This window comes from Chelonia mydas, chromosome 2 (assembly GCF_015237465.2).
Source record: "Chelonia mydas isolate rCheMyd1 chromosome 2, rCheMyd1.pri.v2, whole genome shotgun sequence".
Classification (NCBI taxonomy): Eukaryota; Metazoa; Chordata; order Testudines; family Cheloniidae; genus Chelonia; species Chelonia mydas.
Genome location: NC_057850.1, coordinates 220,881,233 through 220,901,999, shown reverse-complemented (window position 1 = coordinate 220,901,999; position 20,767 = coordinate 220,881,233). Strand labels below are relative to the sequence as shown.

Genomic DNA, 20,767 nt, shown 5'->3' with positions numbered 1-20,767 from the left:
ACCAATCTATGCATCGTCCACAAGTATTAATCAGCAGTGATTTTTACATTTACTTCCAGATCATTGACGAAAATGTTGAATAGGAAAGTATAAAACCCCTATAACTGGATAATTAAGCAATAACATGCCTGTGGGGTGAGTTTCTTCCTAACCCCAGGCAGCTAATGATTAGGTTATATCTTGAAGTTTGAGTCAGTCTGTGTTTGTAAATATTTTTGAATGCTCTGGTCCCTCATTTGTAGTATGAATTAATTCTGTAAACAACTATGTGACGTGGAAAATATCTTGTTTAATATCCTATTGGTGCAAATACATACAGGAAAGGGCATGTGTGCATGAAACTCAGTTTTCAAACTCTCTGCATTGACAGAATATTGTCAGTTCCATCCGGGAACTTTTGTACAGCAGAGACATTTTCCCAGCAGTTGCTGTCTAGGCATATATGTAGCAATCCTTACACAGCTCGCCTTGCTTTCTGAAATCTCATCTTTGCATTTTGCCTCTCTAACCTACAAACAGTGTGTCTATCCTTGTACTCTGTGTCTGTTGCAGGCTACAATGTGAAATTAACTTTGTAGTCTTTTATTTTTCAGTCTGCAGTATGTGCGAACACATAGAAACAAAGCAGCAGGAGGAAATATCATAGAACACAGACAGGGAGCATGGCAAAAGGCAGTCTTTTCCCCCTTCCCCCCAACAGACAAATGGAGAGCCACAAAGAACTAATACATGTGTGAGCAAAGGCAAAAAAACAAAAATGTCTGTTTTGAAGTGTAAACGTAAAGTATAGTGTGTATATTCTGTATTGGTAATTCGACTCCATGGTCTACATCTTTGTTCTGTCTTCACTTGCCAAGCAAAATAGTCTCTTTGCTATAAGTAAGCCCTGTCCATGTTCTAGTCCAGGATGGTCTTTGTCTTAATCTGTTTGTCTTAAAGTATTATCAATGTTTGTTCTAATCACAGACATTTCCACAGCTGTTTTCTGTGTTTTAAAATGTCAGACTTGAGGATAATGGCATTTGAACAACTATCTAGATAGTAAGTAGTTAGAGGCCTTTTCTAAATGATGGAACACCTTAAATTGAATAGTCAGGTAACTGAACTTACGGTTACAGCTGCCTTGTGGTAGCCCTCTTCCAATTTTGGCCCATTTATTCCATCAATGACAGGTGGCTACTTGGATTTTGGATAATGCATAAACTTCCCCCTGGTAACAGTCTCGCCAAAAAAAGCCATTACGGATCAAAAGGAAGTGTGATATCAATATTCTTTAAAATGTCTCTGGTTCCCTATTCTTTCCAACTAGTCCCTCATCTGTTCAGCGTATCTGCACGTGTAACAGAATGAACTTCCTCCACAACTCCTCCTGTGACATAAGAGAGGACTCTAGGCACTGACGAAGCTTCACTTTATGCAGAAAAGGCCACCAGCTCCCTCTATACATCAGATAAATTTCCCTTGGATCACATAAAATTGTACATTTTGTTTTATTCTTTCAGTCTTTGTGCCATTCCTCCAGAGGGTTTAGCCAGTCCCTCTTAACTGCAGGAACTCACTCTAAATTGAGAAAGTAAATATTGCTTTCCAGCTTACGTGTGTTTCTTAAGAAAATTTTCCTCCTCTTTTTGGAGAAATAAAAAGGAACTGAAAACAAATTTCATACCACATACCTATCTCTGAATTAGTTGCAAGGAATGAAGAACCCTTCTCCCTCAGGAAGAAGGACCATCATCCATAGACTAGTCATGGTTGACGTCAGAATGATATATACCTTTTCCCCTTCTCTTCTATATTATGTGGACAGATGTCTTATTTATAATGGTCATTTGTTATTGGCATAGAAATAGAATAATATTTTGATCCCCTAGCCTGTCAAGAGGAGTTGGGCTCAGCCTTGCCTGTGACTTTAGCAGTTAACCCCGCGCTGATCCTGATCTGGTGGCTCAATTACAATTAGAGATCTAAGCTGTGAAAGGCTCAGAGAGAACTACACAGAGAGGGATGAGAACTCAGTGAAAGAAGAAACCCAGGAGAGAGGATCCTGGGGAACCCCCTCTTTCTAGAAAGGGCCTAAGGCAGGCTGGAGAAAACCATGAGGAGCAGGTTAGATTCCTGTGAGAGGCCCTGAGATAGTGCTTGTAAGAAGCAGGGAAGACCCTGAAAGAAGCTGCTAGAGTAGGAAGGGAAGCAGAGGGGAAGGGCTAGGAAGAAGGGCTTCCCGGTGAAGAGACCTGGGAGGCAGTGCTCAGCCAAAGGAGCAAAGAAAGAAATCTGCAGTCCCCAGGAGTACGGGTGAAGAACAGGGAACTTCAGTGTAGCCTGAGAGGAGCAGGAGGATCTTTTGCTTGGATAATGGTGTAGATTCTGTAGTTGGACTTTATTACCCCATAATGGGACAGAACTGAACTTAAGAGATCAGCTGGCCAGAGAGCTAGGCCATCACAAGGCTAAAGCAGTGGTTAAGAGGAGGCTGCCACTGCACACAGTAGCAGTTTCTGATACCAAAGGGGTGCTACAGTGGTGAGTGGAACTGCTTACACTGCTAAAATTAAAAATATCCAAAATACTAATATTGACACGTCAGAATTAATATTTGATTAGTCCGTGTACTGGTAAGCATTAAAAATCTCTCTACTTCCTTAGAAACCTTCATACTAGACCAATGGGAACTATATATATTGATTTTTAGTTGAGAACAGTGACCCATGTCACTATGATTTGGATCTAGAAATAGGCTGTTTTTTTTCTTGCTGTAACAGTGTTGACATAACTGGGTGAACCAAAGCCCGTAAGTAAATAAATGTTAATGCACTGACCTCTCAGGCCAGAGAACAGTTTTATTAATATGTTCATAATATTATTTTTATAGGGAAATCTTGCAATACTTTAGTTAACTAGAGAAACTGCATAATGTTTAGAGAATAAAAATATATATAAATGATAAGACATGCAGACTTCTTTGAAGTTGAAAGTTCTTAAACTACATGCAGTAGATCTGCCTTTGAGATGGATGGTACTGAAGCCTGCTGCTTGTCCATATTAGTTCTAGTTTGTGGTGTTTTCTCTAGATGAGTCCTAGAAAGGAAGTGAAATAATCAGAGGATGACAAATTAATATGGAACTGAGAAGCAGGGAGCTTGTGTATTCAACAGTTGGGATAGAACACTTTAAATAATATATGTAATATAATGTAGTCTAAAGAATGTATCTGTTGCTTTGGAGAAAATCTAGGGTGAAATCCTGGCCTCCTGAAGTTGATGGCAAAACTCCCAAATCTGCTCCAGGATGGGACTTTTCTTAAGAAACAAAAATAGAAATATCCCTTCAGATTTATGACTCACTGTGTCTATCACTGGTTTGCAGTCTGTATACACTACACAGGCAAAATTCTTATTGAAGCTGTGGGTGCTCAGCTTTATCTCTGAAATGAGGGTTTAGATGCCTACCTTTAGCCACCAAAGTTGGGAAAGTTTAGCCCTAACTTTTAGGCTGTCTGGATGGGGAGACGGTTCTGTAAAAGTCTCTTTCCTCTTTAAGTAGAATTTTAGCTTATTTTATCTTTACTCTTAAATGCTCTCTTAATTTTGAAACTTTGCTAACATCTGCAAAACAACATTAGCTGTAGCACTTGGCAGAATGGACTTATAACACATGCATTTTCTGTACACTGAAAAGTAAAGCAAGAATTAATAAAAACAACATCTGATAGAACTTCAGTAAACATTGCAATATGTAGCAAAATAGCATAACAAATATGGAATAGTGCTGACTTTTTAAAGTGATGTTTTACAGTATGTATTTTGTACATCTATATCTATATATACTTTAAATACCCTTATGTGCATTACTAATAACACCTTAGATTGTTAAACCTGAAGGAATTTTAAAAGTCATCTTTGCTTTTAGCGGTTTACTCTGTTTTACCATTTCAGCTTTGTTCAGATGGAGCAGTGGGGAAAAAAGAATGGTTAGCTTCACGCTGTGGTCCTCCTACAGTAGCGTTATGATACAGTATTTGTGTTACAAACACTGCAAGTTCATTATTAAATGTAAACAAATTATTTTGAGGAAGTTTAAAAATAATTAAACTACTTTTAAAACAGTGGAAGTTTATAAAACTGTTTTTCCCCCAACAAAACCTACATGTTGGGTCTGAACTCCCTGGCAGTGCCTTGCTTAAGGTGGGAGCAAATATACAAAATACTATCAAAATATCGTTGAAGCAAGTGACGTGAATATGGTGTATGCACTACTTTTTCAGTGTGCATGTAGTAAACAAGCCTCTTTCCCCTATTGTCTCGCTGTACAGAATCCAGCCATTCCAATGCAGAAGCTGCAAGACATTCAGAGAGCTATGGAGCTGCTGTCTGCATGCCAGGGACCAGCAAAGAACATTGATGAAGCGACCAAACGTAAATACCAGTTTTGGGATACGCAACCTGTACCCAAACTTAGTAAGTTTAACTGGGCCTATGTACAAAATTGACCTTAACAGTAGCTAAAAGGAGCATGTTGACATTTTACTGAGTGTTCTGTAACACAGATATAAATTGGACTGCTTGGATATATTCTTTATCAAAATGTGTTAGGATTCAGTAGTCACTTCTGTTCTTTGCAGCCATCTGAAATTACTGATAAACTACTGAGGTGGGTGGTTTGGAGAAAAAAAAGGTATGTCATGAAATGAAATATCAGAATGAGTTTCATGTATGAAAACAGGAAATGTGCTATTACAATGATCCCACTTGGGCTAACTGGGGTTTGAACGTGAGAACTACAGGGAAGAAAGGTCTCTACCACTTCAGTGAAAGGGATAACTTTATTAGTTGGTAGCAGTAGTAGATTTTTAAACTGTTATGAGCCAGGTGTCCCACAGGAACAAAGACCCACACTATGCTGGTGTGAGATGCACTGTTTTTGCATAAATTGATGCTAATTACACATCTCTCCCATGCATAACTGTTTTTGTTCCTATTTGTTCACCCGCTTCCTCCACTGCATACAATTCATGCGTTCCTCCAGTGCATACAATTCTTATCCGTAGTCCATCCTATATATGACAGTGTTTCCCTTCCTCATTGTTTTGGAGACAGTTTGATTGAAGACTTCTTTAAACTGATCGAGTGTCTGTCTTCTGCACAGGTGTTGCCTATCTCCAGCACCCACTCAATGCTGCCGTGGGTGAGTGCAGTTGCTGACTCCTCCACCCTTGGAGGAAAGCCCTATTTCATTAGTCTCCTGTAAGACAATACTGGTAATACCAGGAACTCTTCAGTGCCAGGGAAGCTTGGGGACCTTGCAAGTGAAGCAGTCCCTACCATCTCTTTCAGCAGTGGTTTCCACTGACTGTTTTCCTGCTCTTGAGCCTGGTTCCCCATTCCAGCGCTCTTGAGGGATTGAACTGCACCACCTCAGCACCTCTCCAGCCAGATCCCCTCCAGGCACCAGTGCAGTAAGTTAATGTCACCAGTCCTGGCTACCAGGCTCCCACAGGCATGGAGTGGAAGCCCAGCAAAAAGGTTAGTGCCTGAGGCAGGAAGGATTTTTCTCTAACCCCTATGCCACAGGTTAAATGAGTTCTCCTCACACACTGTTCTCCCTCTTCCCCAACAGTTCATTATTTCAATAGCCTTGTTATTTTGACTGGTATTTTGACCCTTTTCTCCTTCCGAATGGCATGATGCAAAAGACCCCTCTTAAAATTACTACTTAAATTGTAACACTTAGGGGTTCAACCCAGACCAGTAAGGGGTTGTATCACTGCCTGCCCTGCAACTCTGCATGCCTTAAATGCTATGCTGCTGTGTCTCAGAGTCCTGACACCACCAGCCAGCCTTACAAGCATGCAGGTCACACCCTGGCTTCTGCCACCCAGTTACTTTTTTGCAGAGTGAACCCAACATCCTTCCAGTCCTAAATTTCTCCAAAACTGTCAGCCAATTGGACAGTCTGCAGAGGTTCCCAGAATTGTGAGTTCTTCTTCGAGCGCTTGCTCATGTCAGTTCCATTCTAGGTGCATGCGCGTCCATGTGCGCGGTCATTGGAGATATTTGCCTTAGCGGTATCCATAGGGCCAGCTGTGGTGTCCCCTTGAATGCCACACTCATGCATCAGTATATCAGGCACTGCTGGCCCTATGCCCTCTCAGTTCCTTCTTACCACTTGTGGTGTTTAGCTGGAGCGCCTCTCCTTGAATAGCAAGGTCTAGAGGTTTCGTCTCGTCTGACTTTGAGACTTAGGGCCTTGTAAATAGTTTGTTTATTGTAGTTAGTGGTAAGTAATTTTTAGTGTAGTTAGAAGTTAGAGTCCCAGAGGGGACTTTGCCCCAGGCAGGGCATGCCTCGGTCTCCGGGGTTTACGCTTTGCGCGGACTATAACAGGCCTATGCCTATAAGTGACCCCCACAGTAGCTGCCTCAAGTGCTTGGGAGAATCACATGTGCACAACAAGTGTTGTATTTGTAAAAATTTTCAACCCAGGACTCAGAAAGAAAGGGATATTAGTTTGCAGGCTTTCCTCATGAAGGCTGCCATTTATCTGGCTTCCAAGCCGTCCCACCAAGATTCGCCTAGTACTTCAGCCTCGCTGCACAGCGCACCCCTGGCACCGATGCCCAAAAAGAAAACAAAGAAGCATGGCTCCCCAGCACCGAGCAACAAGGGCCATGGGACATTGGGCAAAGGATCCAGTTTGGGCCACCCCGGCCACTCCAGAGCCATGTGGACATGCCTCCCTGGTCTGGGCCCTTAGCCCCCTAAAAGATCTACCACTGACTCCTGGGAGTATTAGGGGACCCAAACTCCTGGCAGCATCGACACCTTCCCAAGCTCCCCCAGTGCCGAGAGAGCAGAGGCCTTCCCCGGCACCACTGATGTGCTGCAGGAAATGGCAAAGGCTCCCCATGGGGGCAAGCCAGCCGCTAAGATCCCTCGGGGGCAATGGAGCGCTGCCGATCCCCCAAGACAAGGCAGGTCTCTCCTCCATGCCGCAGATCTCCAGAGTCGAAACCCAGATCCTCTGGGGCTTGCTGTTGATCACCGGAACCGCAATCACGATCCCCAGCATCTCTACGTGGATCGCCTAAGGGGAGGCGCTAGTGTCCATGTTGCCGGCACTATTCGCCCTCCCGCCAGTCATCTTCTTGGCGCAGATCTCAGTCGCCACCCCGTGGGTGCGTTCCCCATCACTAATCCAGTCCTCCCAGCCCCGGCACTGTTCCTCTCGATACCAGCACTGATCCTCTCACTCCAGGCATCCGTCTCCAGCGGCAACGGTCAGCAGGCAGACGCAGGCATTGACGGCCCCACCGTGGTCACCAGAAGGGGATTCCTCTGGCACGGAAGGGCAGTTCAGCCCCTCACCCGGACTCCACTGGCACGATTGGGCTCCTGAGGCCGCATCAACATGGATGGCACTGCCTTGGCAGCATGTCCAGTGGACAGCGCAGTGGCCTTATTGGAGAGCGTGGGGCATGCCAGCCATGATGATGCCCCCTTCACACTGCTCATCTGTCGCTGCCTCAGAGCAACGGAGCAAACCTCCCTCCTCCACAGAGGGACTCGGCAGCTAGGGTTGACACGTCGGCAGTGGTTATGAGGCGCAGCTCCTGGCTTCAGACTGCCAGCCTTTCCCAAGAGATGCAGACTTTGATCCAGGACCTCCCATTCAATGGGAATGGTCTCTTCTCCGAACAAACAGATGCAAGGCTGTATGGGTTAAATGACAGTTGAGCCATCCTTCGCTCACTGGGCATGCATACGCTGCAGTCCGCACAGAAGCAGTTCCGACCACCCCTGTCACCAAGGCCATGGCAGCCTCATCAGAGTCCTGCTAGGAGAAGGGATAGAGACACAAATTTTAGTTGTTGCCACCTTTCTCCTCTCGCTCATATGTGCAGCCCAGCCCGGCGAAGCATCCCGGGAGCCAGAAGCGCTCATTTTGCAGGTGCGCTCGAGAGCAACGCCCTAGTCAATTCCCCGGATCCACCCTGTCCTTTCCTCGACCGTCTTCCTCCCTACTGTTCGGCCTGGTTGCGGGTCACCTTGGACCGCTGGGTGCTGGACATAGTATCTCGGGGCTATACCCTTCAATTTTCGGCCATCCCTCCCTCTCACCCACCCCTCTTTCCCATCCCTTTTCAGGGACCCTTTTCACGAGCAACTCCTCGTTCAAGAGGTCGAGAACCACAGCAGGACTTTCTCCTCTTGCCACGAGTGATCGCTCCATCCGGAGGTGGTCAGCATAATCTTCCAGAGGTGGGAGACCAGTTTGCATCCAGGCAGAACAGAAAATGCCACGTGTTCTGTTTGATCCGGGGAGTGGACTGGGGCTCCCTGTCAGACGCCTTTCTCATTCCATGGTTGGGGGCGCTGATGAATGTCTTCCCACCAGTGCCGCTGATTCACAGAGTCCTTGTGAAGATCAGGTAAGATGGGATGAAAGTTATGCTAATAGCCCCCGCATGGCCTGGCCAGCACTCGTTTGGCACGTTGCTGAGCCTTTCGATAGCTGCCCCACTGCAGCTGCCTTTCTGGCCGGATTGCTCTCACAGAACCATGGCAGCCTTTTGCATCCGAACCTGGCGGCACTGGACTTGACGGCTTGGCTGCTGCATGGCTAAGCGCGTATGAATGGGCATGCTCAGCCCGTGTCCAGCAGGTCTTGCTGGGTACGACTTACCTGGCCAAATGGAAAAGGTTCACGTGCTGGGCCTCGGAATAGTGTATTCAGGCTGAGCAGGCCCCGCTGCAGGATATCCTGGATTATCTACTGCATCTCAAACTCTAAGGTTTGTCCCTGTCATCTATCAAGGTCCACCTGGTCACTACCTCCACTTTTCCTCCTACGTTCCAAGGCAGGTCAATATTCTCTAACGACATGACGGCACAGTTTTTGAAAGGTTTAGAGCGTCTCTACCCGCACATCCGAGATCCCATTTTCCCCCTCTCCTCTCCCTGGACCTGAATCTCGTGTTGTTGAGGCACATGGGGTCTCCATTTGAGCCTCTGGCTTTCTTCTCTCTCCTGCTTCTCTCCTGGAAGGTCTCATTCCTGGTCGCGATAACGTCGGCCCACAGGGTGTCCGAGATCAGGGCGCTTACTTCAGAGCCGCCCTATACAGTTTTCTACAAGGATAAGGTCCAGCTGCGACCACACCCAGCGTTTCTGCCCAAGGTTGTTTCCCAGTTTCATACTGGCCAAGACATATACTTGCCCGTCTTCTTTCCAAAGCCTCGTGTATCAGATGAGGAGCGCAGACTATGCACCCTGGATGTCAGGAGGATGCTGGCCTTCTACAGAGATAGAACAAGGCCATTCCATAAGTCAGTGCAGTTGTTCGTTGCAGTGTCAGACAGAATGAAAGGTCACCCAGTGTCTGCTCAGAGGATGTCGTCTTGGATCACGGCTTGCATCCACTATTGCTATGAGCTGGCGAAAGTGCCTCTGCCGGTGATCATGATGGCATACTCGACTAGGGCACAAGCGTCATCGGCATTCTTCCTGGCACAGGTACCAATCCAAGAGATCTGTAGAGCCGCTACCTGGTCATCTGTCCACATGTTGGCGTCTCATTATGCGCTTACCCAGCAAGCTCGAGACAACGCTGGCTTTGGCAGAGCAGTGCTGCAAGCCGCAAGACCGTGAACTCTGAGCCCACCTCCATTGATACTGCTTGTGAATCACCTAGAATGGAATCGACATGAGAAGCAATCTAAGAAGAAAAAACGGTTACCCACCTTTTTCGTAAATGTTCTTCGAGATGTGTTGCTCATGTCCATTCCATTACTCGCCCTCCTGCCCCTCTGTCGGAGTTGTCGGCAAGAAGGAACTGAGAGATTGTAGGGCCAACAGCGCCTGATATACCACTGCATGAGCGTGGCACTCAAGGGGGCACCACAACTGGGCCTATGGATACTACTAAGACAAAAATCTCCAATGACCGTGCACATGGGCGTGCACACACCTAGAACGAAATGGACATGAGCAGCACATCTCAAAGAGCAACAGTTACGAAAAGGTGGGTAACCGTTTTTTATTGTGTGCCCCCCTTCCCCCCCCCCCCCCCCCCCCCCCCCCGCCTCTGCAAGTGAGAGTTTTGTTACTGCTAAGCTGTGTGACAACTGCCCTGACATACTAGGTTGTCTACCTTGCCGGTAAACTCCTCATGACTCTGCCAGTCCAAACCTTGCCTTGCAGGTAAACAACAGTGAACCCCGTCTTCTGATCTTGCCAGAGATGTCTCCCTGCAGTGTCCATCCTTCTCATGGAACACTCACAGAAATTATGTTCTCTACTCCTTTAAGGAGACAGTAACAGCGATGTATTCATTTAACTGGGGTTTGACAAACATTCTTATTTCAATCACAGCACTAAATTGATTTATAATAAAGCTGAAACAAGTTTATTTAACAAAAGGATGTAGGATTAAGTGATACCAAGAATAAGTAGTAAAGACAGAAAAGGTTACAAGCAAACAAAAGTAAAAATACACTTCAAAGATGTATTTAATGTCAGCAAGTTATAATCTTTGTCTAAGCAGGTTTCTCTCCTATATTCAATTCCCAGAGACTTCAACACCCTTGATTGAAGGATCCAACATTCTGTGATTTCAAGAGCTCCAGCCCTCTGAATCCCCCAAGAGATAGACAACTATGGGGTTCTCTCCCCTTTCTTTTTTTTTAGTCCAGTAAACCTTTGAAATGTATTCTGTGAAAAGTAAGCCTAGATAAAACTTCTCGCTCCTGCTGGCGTGTAGATGCCATGCTGTCTTTCCAATGTTCATTGACCCTCCTTCCAGAGGCAGGAATGCTTCCTGGGAGTGCAGTCTCTATTCTCCTGCTGATTCATATGTAAATGGGACTTCCATTGTTTTTATTCCACACTGTTTAATTTACACTGGAGACAGGTAGATAGTTGCCTTCCCTCCTGTCTTGGTGAAAACCTTTTTCTCCCTGTGTTTCGTCACCAACTTTAAAGTGTAGTATCAGTGAGTACCCATAATTGCTCATATAGTATTAATGCATACATTTCACAATGCTGTTAATCACCAGTGTGTCACAGGCTTTCACAAAAGACCTTACTCGATACACTTTTATAATATAGTAATATTATAAACAATCAGCTAATTCAGTTGCTTATTTTTTGAGATTCAGTTCTCCTGTCTTTATAGTTAAGAGGCTATCTTCCCCAGTTGCTAGTTTGATAGCTTTGTTTATCTTTTATGTAAATATATCTTCATTGTTTCTGCCTGACAACCAGGCTGTTCAGATAAGCAAGTATACATCCGTTTGTGTAGGGCAGACTGGGCTTATTCGTTGCTTGCCAAACATGTTTTAAGAACGTAATTCTACTACATGTTTATAACTCTTTGTTCACACCCTGTAAAGACATCATGCAAGTATATTAATGATCAGTGAGTTGTTTGCTTTCCAGTGATATACTACAGGCCATCTTTTGGGTATATATCATGACAACAGTGTGTTAGGTGTAGTGAGTATGTCAAGCCTGAGAAGAGTTGCTGACGCAGAGTAGTGAAACCAGTGGGACCCTGTGTCACACTTATATTACAGTACCACCCAGAAATGAGCTACATGGTGTACGGAACACACAGTAGGAACACACGGGCACTGACCCAAAATGTACACAGACTAAACGGACTCAAATATTTGAATCTTTAATCTAGCACCATGTCTGAATTCAGAGGCCTTGGATCCTAGGAAGTATGGAAGACCTTTCTTCTTTGGGATAACATCTCCCTCATAAACCTAAACAGAATTTTCTAGACTTCTTACACTGAATGAGTCTCCTTCCCAAACAGAGTTTTTAGGATCTCTCATCACAGACTGCGATCCAGGGAAGTCACCTCACAGTTGGAGAAGGAACCAAGCACCTCTCTCCTCCCTGCTGCTGCACCCAGGAAAAATTAATCCAACAGAAACTAGAAATGTCAAGAGGCCACATCACCATCCTTTAGGATTCCCACTCCTCTGTGGGGCCACCTCTGGCATACCAGGGGTGCCTCATCCATTAAGAAGGAAATCTCCCAGAATCACACGACTTAGGAAGACATTTTAACTCCAGTAAAATGGATGTGTTAAATTGACCTGGTCCACACTACCATAGAGATTGAAGAATTTGTTTGCCCTCAGACTAAGAAAAATCTACTCAGGATGAAGCATCATAACATCTGAGTCCTTTGAGAAAATAGTCTACTCCACATGGACTCATGGTGGTCACAAACATCTAAGTAGCAGAGCATCAAAAAACACTGCACTAAAGCAAAGCTGACAAACTCTTTCCTGTCCTCAAGCTCAGTTCCTCCTTTCTGGTGCTTAACTCTAGATGGTTGTGAGCAAAAAAAAATTTACTGTTAAGAAAATAAGGCTTTGAATTAGTCTCCAATGGCCTCTGAGCCTCTTGGCCCCAGTAGCCACAGTCCAAACACCTGCTCTCATGGTCTGCTCAAGTTGTGCACTCCAAAAATGGGAAGTTAAGGAGAGAATCAGGAAAGGTGAAGAAACACCCAGGAACTCTTTTATTTATGATTATCCATGTGACAATACAAAATTCACTGCACTTTCCAAGTTAAACTAATAGCTTACTTAGGGTGCTGGTTATAGGCCTTGTCTACACTACAGAATTAGGTTGATGTAAGGCAGCTTACGTTGACCTAACACTGTAGTTGTTTACACTATAATAGTGTTCCCACCAATGTCAGTCGCCCACTACATCGACCTAATAACTCCACCTCTGCAAAAGGCGTCACACTTAGGTCAATGTAGTTAGGGTGATGCAGTATCTGTGTAGACACTGTGTTACTGATATCGCCTGTTGTCTGTAAGACCTGCACGGGACTGACAGCCCGGAGTCCTGCTGCTGCCTCCCAGTGAAGGATTGAGAAGGGGAAGAGCCTGAGCCTGGCCACCATCTAGGCCTGGGCTCTTCTCCCTGGCCTCTCCCCTCACTGGGAGGCAGCCGGGCCTGGGCTCACCTCCCCTCCTTCTTTCCCCCAATCCCTCACCAAGAGGCAGCTGAGCTCAGGCTCTCCTCCTGCCCCCATCAATAACCAGGAGGTGGCCAGGATCAGGCTCTCCTTCCCCCCCCCACCTCTACCCCAATCCCTTACTGGGGGAGCAGGATCAGGCTCTCCTTCCTCTCTCCCCTCTCCATCCCCCACAAGAGGCAGTGGCAGGACTCTGGGCTGTCAGCCATGGTGGTGGGGAGGCTCCAGCTGTCAATGCCCCACTTCACTCAGTGGAAGCGCAAATGGTGATGATGCATACCGCCGACAGAAGGAGCTAGTATGGACATGGAAAAACTACAGTAATTACTGTGGTGGCTCTGTGTCGACATAACTTTGGTCAACTTAATTCTGTAGTGTAGACAAGTCCATAGACTTCATCCCCAAAGTGCTGTTTGATGGCTCCAAGTAGCGTTCTATGTAAAGCTCTCCAGCATTCTTGAGAACTTAACAAAATAGTGTCACAACATTGTTCCCCAAGGGACTCTAAATCCAGCCTTTGGAATTTTAGCCATCTTTTCAGAACACCTCAAACTAGTAGTCCTTTTACTCTACATGCGCCACAGGAATGTATTTTGCTAGGCAGCAGTTAGTGAGGTCATACCTTGACCGTCCTTCAGCACCAGCTGAGAGATGAGAGCTTGCTGGTCCTGTCACTCACCAGTCTAGGAGGATGAGGAAAAAAATGTGTGGGCAACTACCAACGAATAGAATCTAGAAGAGATTCTGAACGGCTGCTTAATAGAAATAGGGTTTGTAGAATATGAGTGGTCTTTGAATATTCTGTTAAGCAGCCTGTCTGAATCATTTCTACTTCCTATTTGTGAGAAGTGGAAATGGCCTACACCTTTACATTTTTCAGCTTCCTCCTGAGGTGCTGAGTGAGTGGACTGGGGAAGGAAGCTCTTTCTTCAATGTGTTGAAGATTATGACTTCAGATAGAAGCATTTAGTCTTTCTGCTTCAAGAAATAGTTGCAGGAATCTTTGCGTTCATAAACTTCAAAATTTTCCCTCCTTGTACGAGACTGCCAGCAGCAGTCATATAGGTAGTATACCATAATGGATCAAGACTATTATTTTGTAGCAATGGTAGCTGGAGGGTTCTCTGTACCCAGAGTCTTCATGGAGCTGCTGGTGATTTTGGCCTTCCAACCTGGACAACAGGCAATACTAACTTACCACTATTGACAGGTTTCAGAGTAGTAGCCGTGTTCGTCTGTAGCCGCAAAAAGAACAGGAGTATTTGTGGTACCTTAGAGACTAACAAATTTATTAGAGCATAAGCTTTCGTGGGCTACAGCCCACTTCATCGGATGCATAGAATGGAACGCATAGATATAGATACATATATACAGATAAGTTGGAAGTTACCATACAAACTGTGAGAGGCTAATTAGTTAAGATGAGCTATTATCAGCAGGAGAAAAAAACTTTTGTAGTGATAATCAATCCACACAGGCGGTCTATTTCCTGGACACTACTGTGCTAATAAGCGATGGTCACATAAACACCACCCTATATTGGAAACCTACTGACCGCTATACTTACCTACATGCCTCCAGATTCCATCCAGGACACACCACATGATCCATTGTCTACAGCCAAGCTCTAAGATACAACCGCATTTGCTCCAATCCCTCAGACAGAGACAAACACCTACAAGATCTGTATCAAGCATTCTTAAAACTACAATACCCACTTGCTAAAGTGAAAAAACAGATTGACAGAGCCAGAAGAGTACCCAGAAGTCACCTACTACAGGACAGGCCCATCAAAGAAAATAACAGAACGCCACTAGCTGTCACCTTCAGCCCCCAACTAAAACCTCTCCAGCATATCATCAAAGATTTACAACCTATCCTGAAAAATGATCCCTCACTCTCACAGATCTTGGGAGACAGACCAGTCCTCACTTACAGACAGCCCCCCAACCTGAAGCAAACACTCTCTAGCAACCACACAACAAAAACACTAACCCAGAAACCTATCCTTTCAACAAAGCCCGATGCCAACTCAGTCCACATATTTATTCAAGTGACACAATCATAGGACCTAATCACATTAGCCACGCCATCAGGGGCTCATTCACCTGCACATCTACCAATGTGATATATGCCATCATTTGCCAGCAATGCCCCTCTGCCATGTACATTGGCCAAACCGGACAGTCTCTACGCAAAAGAATAAATGGACACAAATCTGACATCAGGAATCATAACATTCAAAAACCAGAAGGAGAACACTTCAACCTGTCTGGCCACTCAGTAAAAGATTTAAGGGTAGCAATATTGCAACAGAAAAGCTTCAAAAACAGACTCCAATGAGAAACTGCTGAGCTTGAATTAATATGCAAACTAGATACCATTAACTTGGGTTTGAATAGAGACTGGGAGCGGCTGGGTCATTACACATATTGAATCTATTTCCTTAAGTTAAGTATCCTCACACCTTCTTGTCAACTGTCTAAATGGGCCTTCTTGATTATCACTATAAAAGTTTTTTCTCCTGCTAGTAGCTCATCTTAACTAATTAGCCGCTCACAGTTTGTATGGCAACTTCCAACTTATCTGTATGTGTGTGAAAAATATATATAATCTATCTCTTACTATATGTTCCATTCTATGCATCCAATGAAGTGGGCTGTAGCCCACGAAAGCTTATGCTCTAATAAATTTGTTCGTCTCTAAGATGCCACAAGTACTCCTGTTCTTTTTACCACTATTGAGCAATCTCCTGGCAGAAGCTCTTTCTGCAAAAGAAGCTGCATAGTGCACCCTACTGGTCATTCAGGTGTATTAATGAGAACTAAGATTGCAATAGTCTTGACATGCTATCAATAATTTGTGCAAACATGATTAACATGTTCTAATATATTTCCTAATGTTGTTCAGCTTTGGAAGCCTCTTGTGGGGTTGGTTGGCTGCTGTGTAATAGCCGTCCAACAGAGGAAGAGTGGCTCCTGTTTATATTTTTAAAAGTATCTTTAGTCTACCTGCTTTTGAAATTGTGAAGAAAGACAAGATTACCCAACAGCGAGTCTAGAACTATAGATGTAACCACAATTTTAATTGAAAATTTACAAATGAAAGTTTTTTCGTTTCATCAGCAGCCATTCTGTAAAATGCCCTGATCCTGCAAATGCTGATGCATGTGAGTTGTGCCATTGAGTTCATATAAGTCAGTGTTTGCAAGATCAGCACCATAGCTTGTGAATCTCACTGCTGAACTGCAGAACTCCTCCCCAGACATAGCTTTCAGTAGTTGACTAAGTGATACATACATGCTGATAATTTGCTATTCAATTGTGCTCTGTTATGAAATGTTAAGATATAAACTGCAATAGAATAGCTCTGAGCCTCTGTACAATAGCTCTGCTGAAGTATTAGCTGACTTGAATGAGTTGTAAAACAGAAAAATAATGTAAGCAAACAAAAGCTTATTTTCAACATTTTAAAAAGGCTTCAGATTCTGATTTCATAATTGTACATTACACCTTGTGTAAAGTGACTTCAAAAATTATTAATTTTAAAATTAGCTAGCAATGTAATTTTTTTCTCCCTTTCTATAACAGATGAGGTTATAACTTCTCATGGTGCAATTGAACCAGATAAGGACAATGTCCGCCTAGAGCCATACTCTTTGCCACAGGGTTTTATGTGGGACACTTTGGACCTGAGCAATGCTGAAGTTGTAAGTAAAACCGTGTGTGTGTGTACGCCCAGTCCTTGATGAAACATTCTGGCTGATATGTGTGAGATAAAATTCTTCCTTTTTTGATGTGTGTTTTCAGCTAAAGGAACTGTACACGTTATTAAATGAGAATTACGTAGAAGATGATGATAACATGTTTAGGTTTGACTACTCACCTGAGTTTCTTATGTGGTGAGTAGCAATTTCTGCGTTGGATTGCAAAGAAGGGTGTTTTGATCACATTCTTTTGAGCACTAATCTGTAATTGTTTCTGCCACTGATTCTAGGGCACTACGTCCTCCAGGCTGGCTACCCCAGTGGCACTGTGGAGTTAGAGTAACTTCAAACAAAAAACTGGTAGGGTTCATAAGCGCCATCCCTGCACACATTCGGATTTATGACAGGTAAATATAAATAGATAAATATAAAGATAAATAAAAACAAATGATAAATATTGAACTGTCTTTTGCGGTGGGGATTGTCTGATTGAAGAGCTGAGTGCTAGGCCTCATTGACCGTAGAGGGAGAAGAAACCTACACGGGTCTGAAATTTTTCACAAGGCTTTTGGAAGTTTCCAATTAAAACTAATGGCAAACAAATGTCCGCCTCAGAAACATTCTATTGATAGAAGGTGTGGAGAGCTGCTTGATGTTATCTGGCCTATTGGAAAGTGTAAAGTGGATGTTCAGTCAGTTAGACTGGTTACCAGGGCTCTCTCAGTAGGGTTGGAGCACTGGAATAATTAATCGGTGAATATGAGCTGTGGAACCTTTTGATGCCTCTTTCCTCCTGCTTTGATTGCTTTCCAGGCTCTTAAATCCAGGCCACAATTCAGGTCATGGTGCGGATCTAAAGGGTATTAAAAGCAATTTCTCCAGCCTAGGCATCCTGCCAGATGCAGTACAGAATATTGACATTTGTTGTATACTTTGAGGATGCAACTTAAGGCAGCCATGTTAAAAATTTGGATCTATATGCTTAGAAGTATGTAAAATACAAAGAGCGTATACCAACACTGGATAAGAAATCTCAATGATTTATCTGAGTCCTTTGTTACATAATTGAGTCCTTCTGTTGAAGACTTTAAAATGAGCGTTATTTATGTTTTTGAGAAGCTATCTTGTATAACCTGAAATTCTACTATCAACATGGAAAATAAAACTATATAAATAAGACTATACTACGTTTTAGTGGGTTTTCTAATTGTTTTGTTATTTAAATTGCTTTTAGTGTGAAGAAAATGGTAGAAATCAATTTTCTTTGTGTCCACAAGAAATTGAGATCTAAACGAGTAGCACCTGTACTGATTCGGGAAATAACCAGAAGAGTAAACCTGGAAGGGATTTTTCAGGCAGTTTACACTGCAGGAGTGGTACTCCCCAAGCCTGTGGCCACATGCAGGTAACCTAGGTGGTATTCATAGTAACATTGCTCCCAAGAATGATCATTTTAAAGAGGATTCCTTGTCATTTTCACAAACTAGCTAATAAAAATGTTCATTTTTCTGCTGTAAACTTCTGGTAAACATTGTGGACTTGATTCTAATGCAGAGGACATGACCAACTTCTTTGTGATGCCTTGGACATTTTTTGCAGTAACATGTAGTTCTGTTTGGGGCACTGCCTGCACTGACAAGGTTGCATACTTAGGTACATACATTTTTCAAGTGACCTATTTCTTGACTGGTGGGGTGAACAGAGTTTCTGGGAATAATATAGTACTACTTTTTAAACACCTTCTGTAGGGTCCGTTCTCTGCAGAAAGGGAGGTTTGTTGTGCATCTTACAGTGATGGGAAAACTGTACTGTCAGAAAAGTTTTGTGTGAAGTTCAGTATAAATTTGTTTGCGTGGAGTGGATTCAATATTGCTTATGCTGCCACAAGTTCAAATCACTGAGGGTTGGCTCAGCCCTTAATCCTTCTGGTAGATAACTAAGCTCTGTGCAGTTCTCTGAATCTTTGGATTAAATATTAAAAGCTGAAATCTTGTTTGCAGTTTATGGACATCAGAAATACCATGAGTCTTTTTCGGGGGAAGAGTAGGTATAGGTTTTTCTATCCCTCACCAAAATTTTCCCTCCTTTAATGCTGGGTATCCAAGAATGTTCTATCACAGAGACAGCTGGCAGGAGAAGGCCGTCCCAAAAAACTACTTACACAGACAAGCAGAGGGTCTTGTCCGTATAGCAAAATGAGTGTTGTGAAGACAGCCAAGGCTATGACAAGGGTGAAGTACAGTTGCCCTGATTACTAATCTCAATATTAAAAATGTGTGTGGGTACAAACTATGATAGCCAACCATACCATAGTCAGTAACAAATTTAAAAGGTGTAGTGTCAACATTTTATTGGCCTGTTTAGCTACTGCTCAAGCCCCCTATAGATAGCAGTATAGGATTGCTCCTTAGATGCAATTATTTAATTTTGGGAGGCAGGGATTGGATGAAATATTTATAAAACATATATTATTAAAATTAGTAATTATATTAACGTATTTTAAATTGTATTTCCAGGTATTGGCATCGATCACTGAACCCCAGAAAATTGGTAGAGGTGAAATTTTCACATTTGAGTAGAAATATGACTTTACAAAGAACAATGAAGCTCTACAGACTTCCCGATGTAAGCAATGTAACTGCCTAGAGAACCCTCACAGTTATTGTGAGGCCCAAAATACCCTTCCATCTGTCTCTGACAAGGCAAGCTTTTCATTTTGGAAGGAAAGCATTTACACGATGTAAAAACATATTTGTTGGTTGGGAAGGGGATTTACAAGAGTGTAGATGAGTTTATTTAGAAATACCAGAGACCTTAAAAAACTCACAAAACTCCCCAAGTAAACTTCAACTCAATCCCATTCAACCACAAACTGAAGAGACACACTTTTTACAATTGTATACAGTTAATTTTTCATCCAATTAATGTATCATTTTTAATGGAGTTGGAAATTCACAGTTTATGACCTTTCTTACAAAGAAGGCATCCTAAGATGTTGATAAGGCAATGCTGAGAAGCATTTTAACCCAGTCTGCCAGAGAACATTTTCTCCATACGGTGACCTGCTTCAGCAAATTGTAGCTCAGGAAATGCTATGTACTGTGCATGTCTTTTATTCAGATAAAAATCTGCCCCCCCCTTCCTCCCTTCAAGTTTTTCCATAATGACTTACCTGCCTTGGACAGCTATGTCTGCCATCGTTGTTTGGTCTGATGTCTCAGATGCTCGTTACCTTTATAGCTTCAACACCATACTAGATGCTCCCCTGCACAGCACAGTCCATTGTTTGTGTCTCAGTACGGAATGCTATCAGGGTGACCCACTTCCCATGCTGCACACACATGCTCTCTCACTTGTATACTGTGCAGTAGTTGGCAGAGCCTAAAATGAATAACTAAATTAATTTAGTTTTTAGGCCCAAAGAACTAAGTCTAACTTTAATCAAATTTGAAATAATTTTTAGATCCTAAAAATCTAGTAGATAATTCAGATATAGGGTTCTGTTCTGTCTCACAGAGCCAATACAGGAAAAGAAAATTTGCCGTCTCTACCTAGTACGATTTAAAGCACAAGGTTCATAAATGAACCGGGTTTATTAGAAAATATACAACCCTTATTCTAACCAATCTTTGCTAATTCATAAGTTACAGACTACAGTAGAAGAAAAATAAAGTATGGGGAGGGGGAAAATAAGCCCCAGAAACACACCTAGGAAGAGAGTAGGACTTGTATGCAGCACTGTACACAATAACTTCTGAGTAAAATTTCCAAAGCACCTAAGTGACAGAAGCACTTAGGAGCCTATGTCTCTCAGAAAGTCAAGAAAACTTAAGATCCTTGTACCTAAAGGTGTATGTCTATGCTGTAATTGGACATCTGATTGCAGCTCAGATAGGCCTAGCACTAGCTTTAATCTAACTAGTGCAGCTAAAATGAGCGGTGAAGATGTGGTGGTGGCCTGGACCTCAGCATAGTTAGCAACACAACTCTTGAAATTTTTTACTGTCTACTCTGAAGATCTATTTGAAATCATATAAGAATATTGTGATTATATTA

The 20,767-nt window shown here is 43.3% G+C and overlaps 2 protein-coding genes across 8 annotated transcripts in view; one reads left to right on the top strand and one right to left on the bottom strand.

Moving 5' to 3' along the window:
• The window catches only part of NMT2 (N-myristoyltransferase 2), a 57,481-nt gene that overhangs the window by 20,655 nt on the left and 16,059 nt on the right, over positions 1 to 20,767 (top strand). For 4 of the 5 annotated variants that reach the window (XM_027820943.3, XM_007058449.4, XM_043541264.1 and 1 more), the window contains exons 3-8: positions 4,313 to 4,457; positions 16,596 to 16,714; positions 16,815 to 16,906; positions 17,002 to 17,118; positions 17,946 to 18,116; positions 19,228 to 19,336. In XM_027820943.3, coding sequence (XP_027676744.1) covers positions 4,328 to 4,457; positions 16,596 to 16,714; positions 16,815 to 16,906; positions 17,002 to 17,118; positions 17,946 to 18,116; positions 19,228 to 19,336 — 738 coding nt within the window. In that variant the 5' untranslated portion in view covers positions 4,313 to 4,327. The remainder of the gene's footprint in view (positions 1 to 4,312; positions 4,458 to 16,595; positions 16,715 to 16,814; positions 16,907 to 17,001; positions 17,119 to 17,945; positions 18,117 to 19,227; positions 19,337 to 20,767) is intronic. The other variant, XM_027820942.3, reaches the window with a different exon arrangement.
• Positions 3,053 to 20,767, bottom strand: part of RPP38 (ribonuclease P/MRP subunit p38) — a 37,917-nt gene continuing 20,202 nt past the window's right edge. Inside the window, exon 5 of one of the 3 annotated variants that reach the window (XM_037890765.2) lies at positions 3,053 to 3,078. In XM_037890765.2, the coding sequence (XP_037746693.1) occupies positions 3,068 to 3,078 (11 nt within the window). In that variant the 3' untranslated portion in view covers positions 3,053 to 3,067. Of the gene's footprint in view, positions 3,079 to 19,640; positions 20,093 to 20,767 lie in introns of those variants that run through there. The other 2 variants (XM_043541265.1, XM_037890764.2) reach the window with 2 other exon arrangements.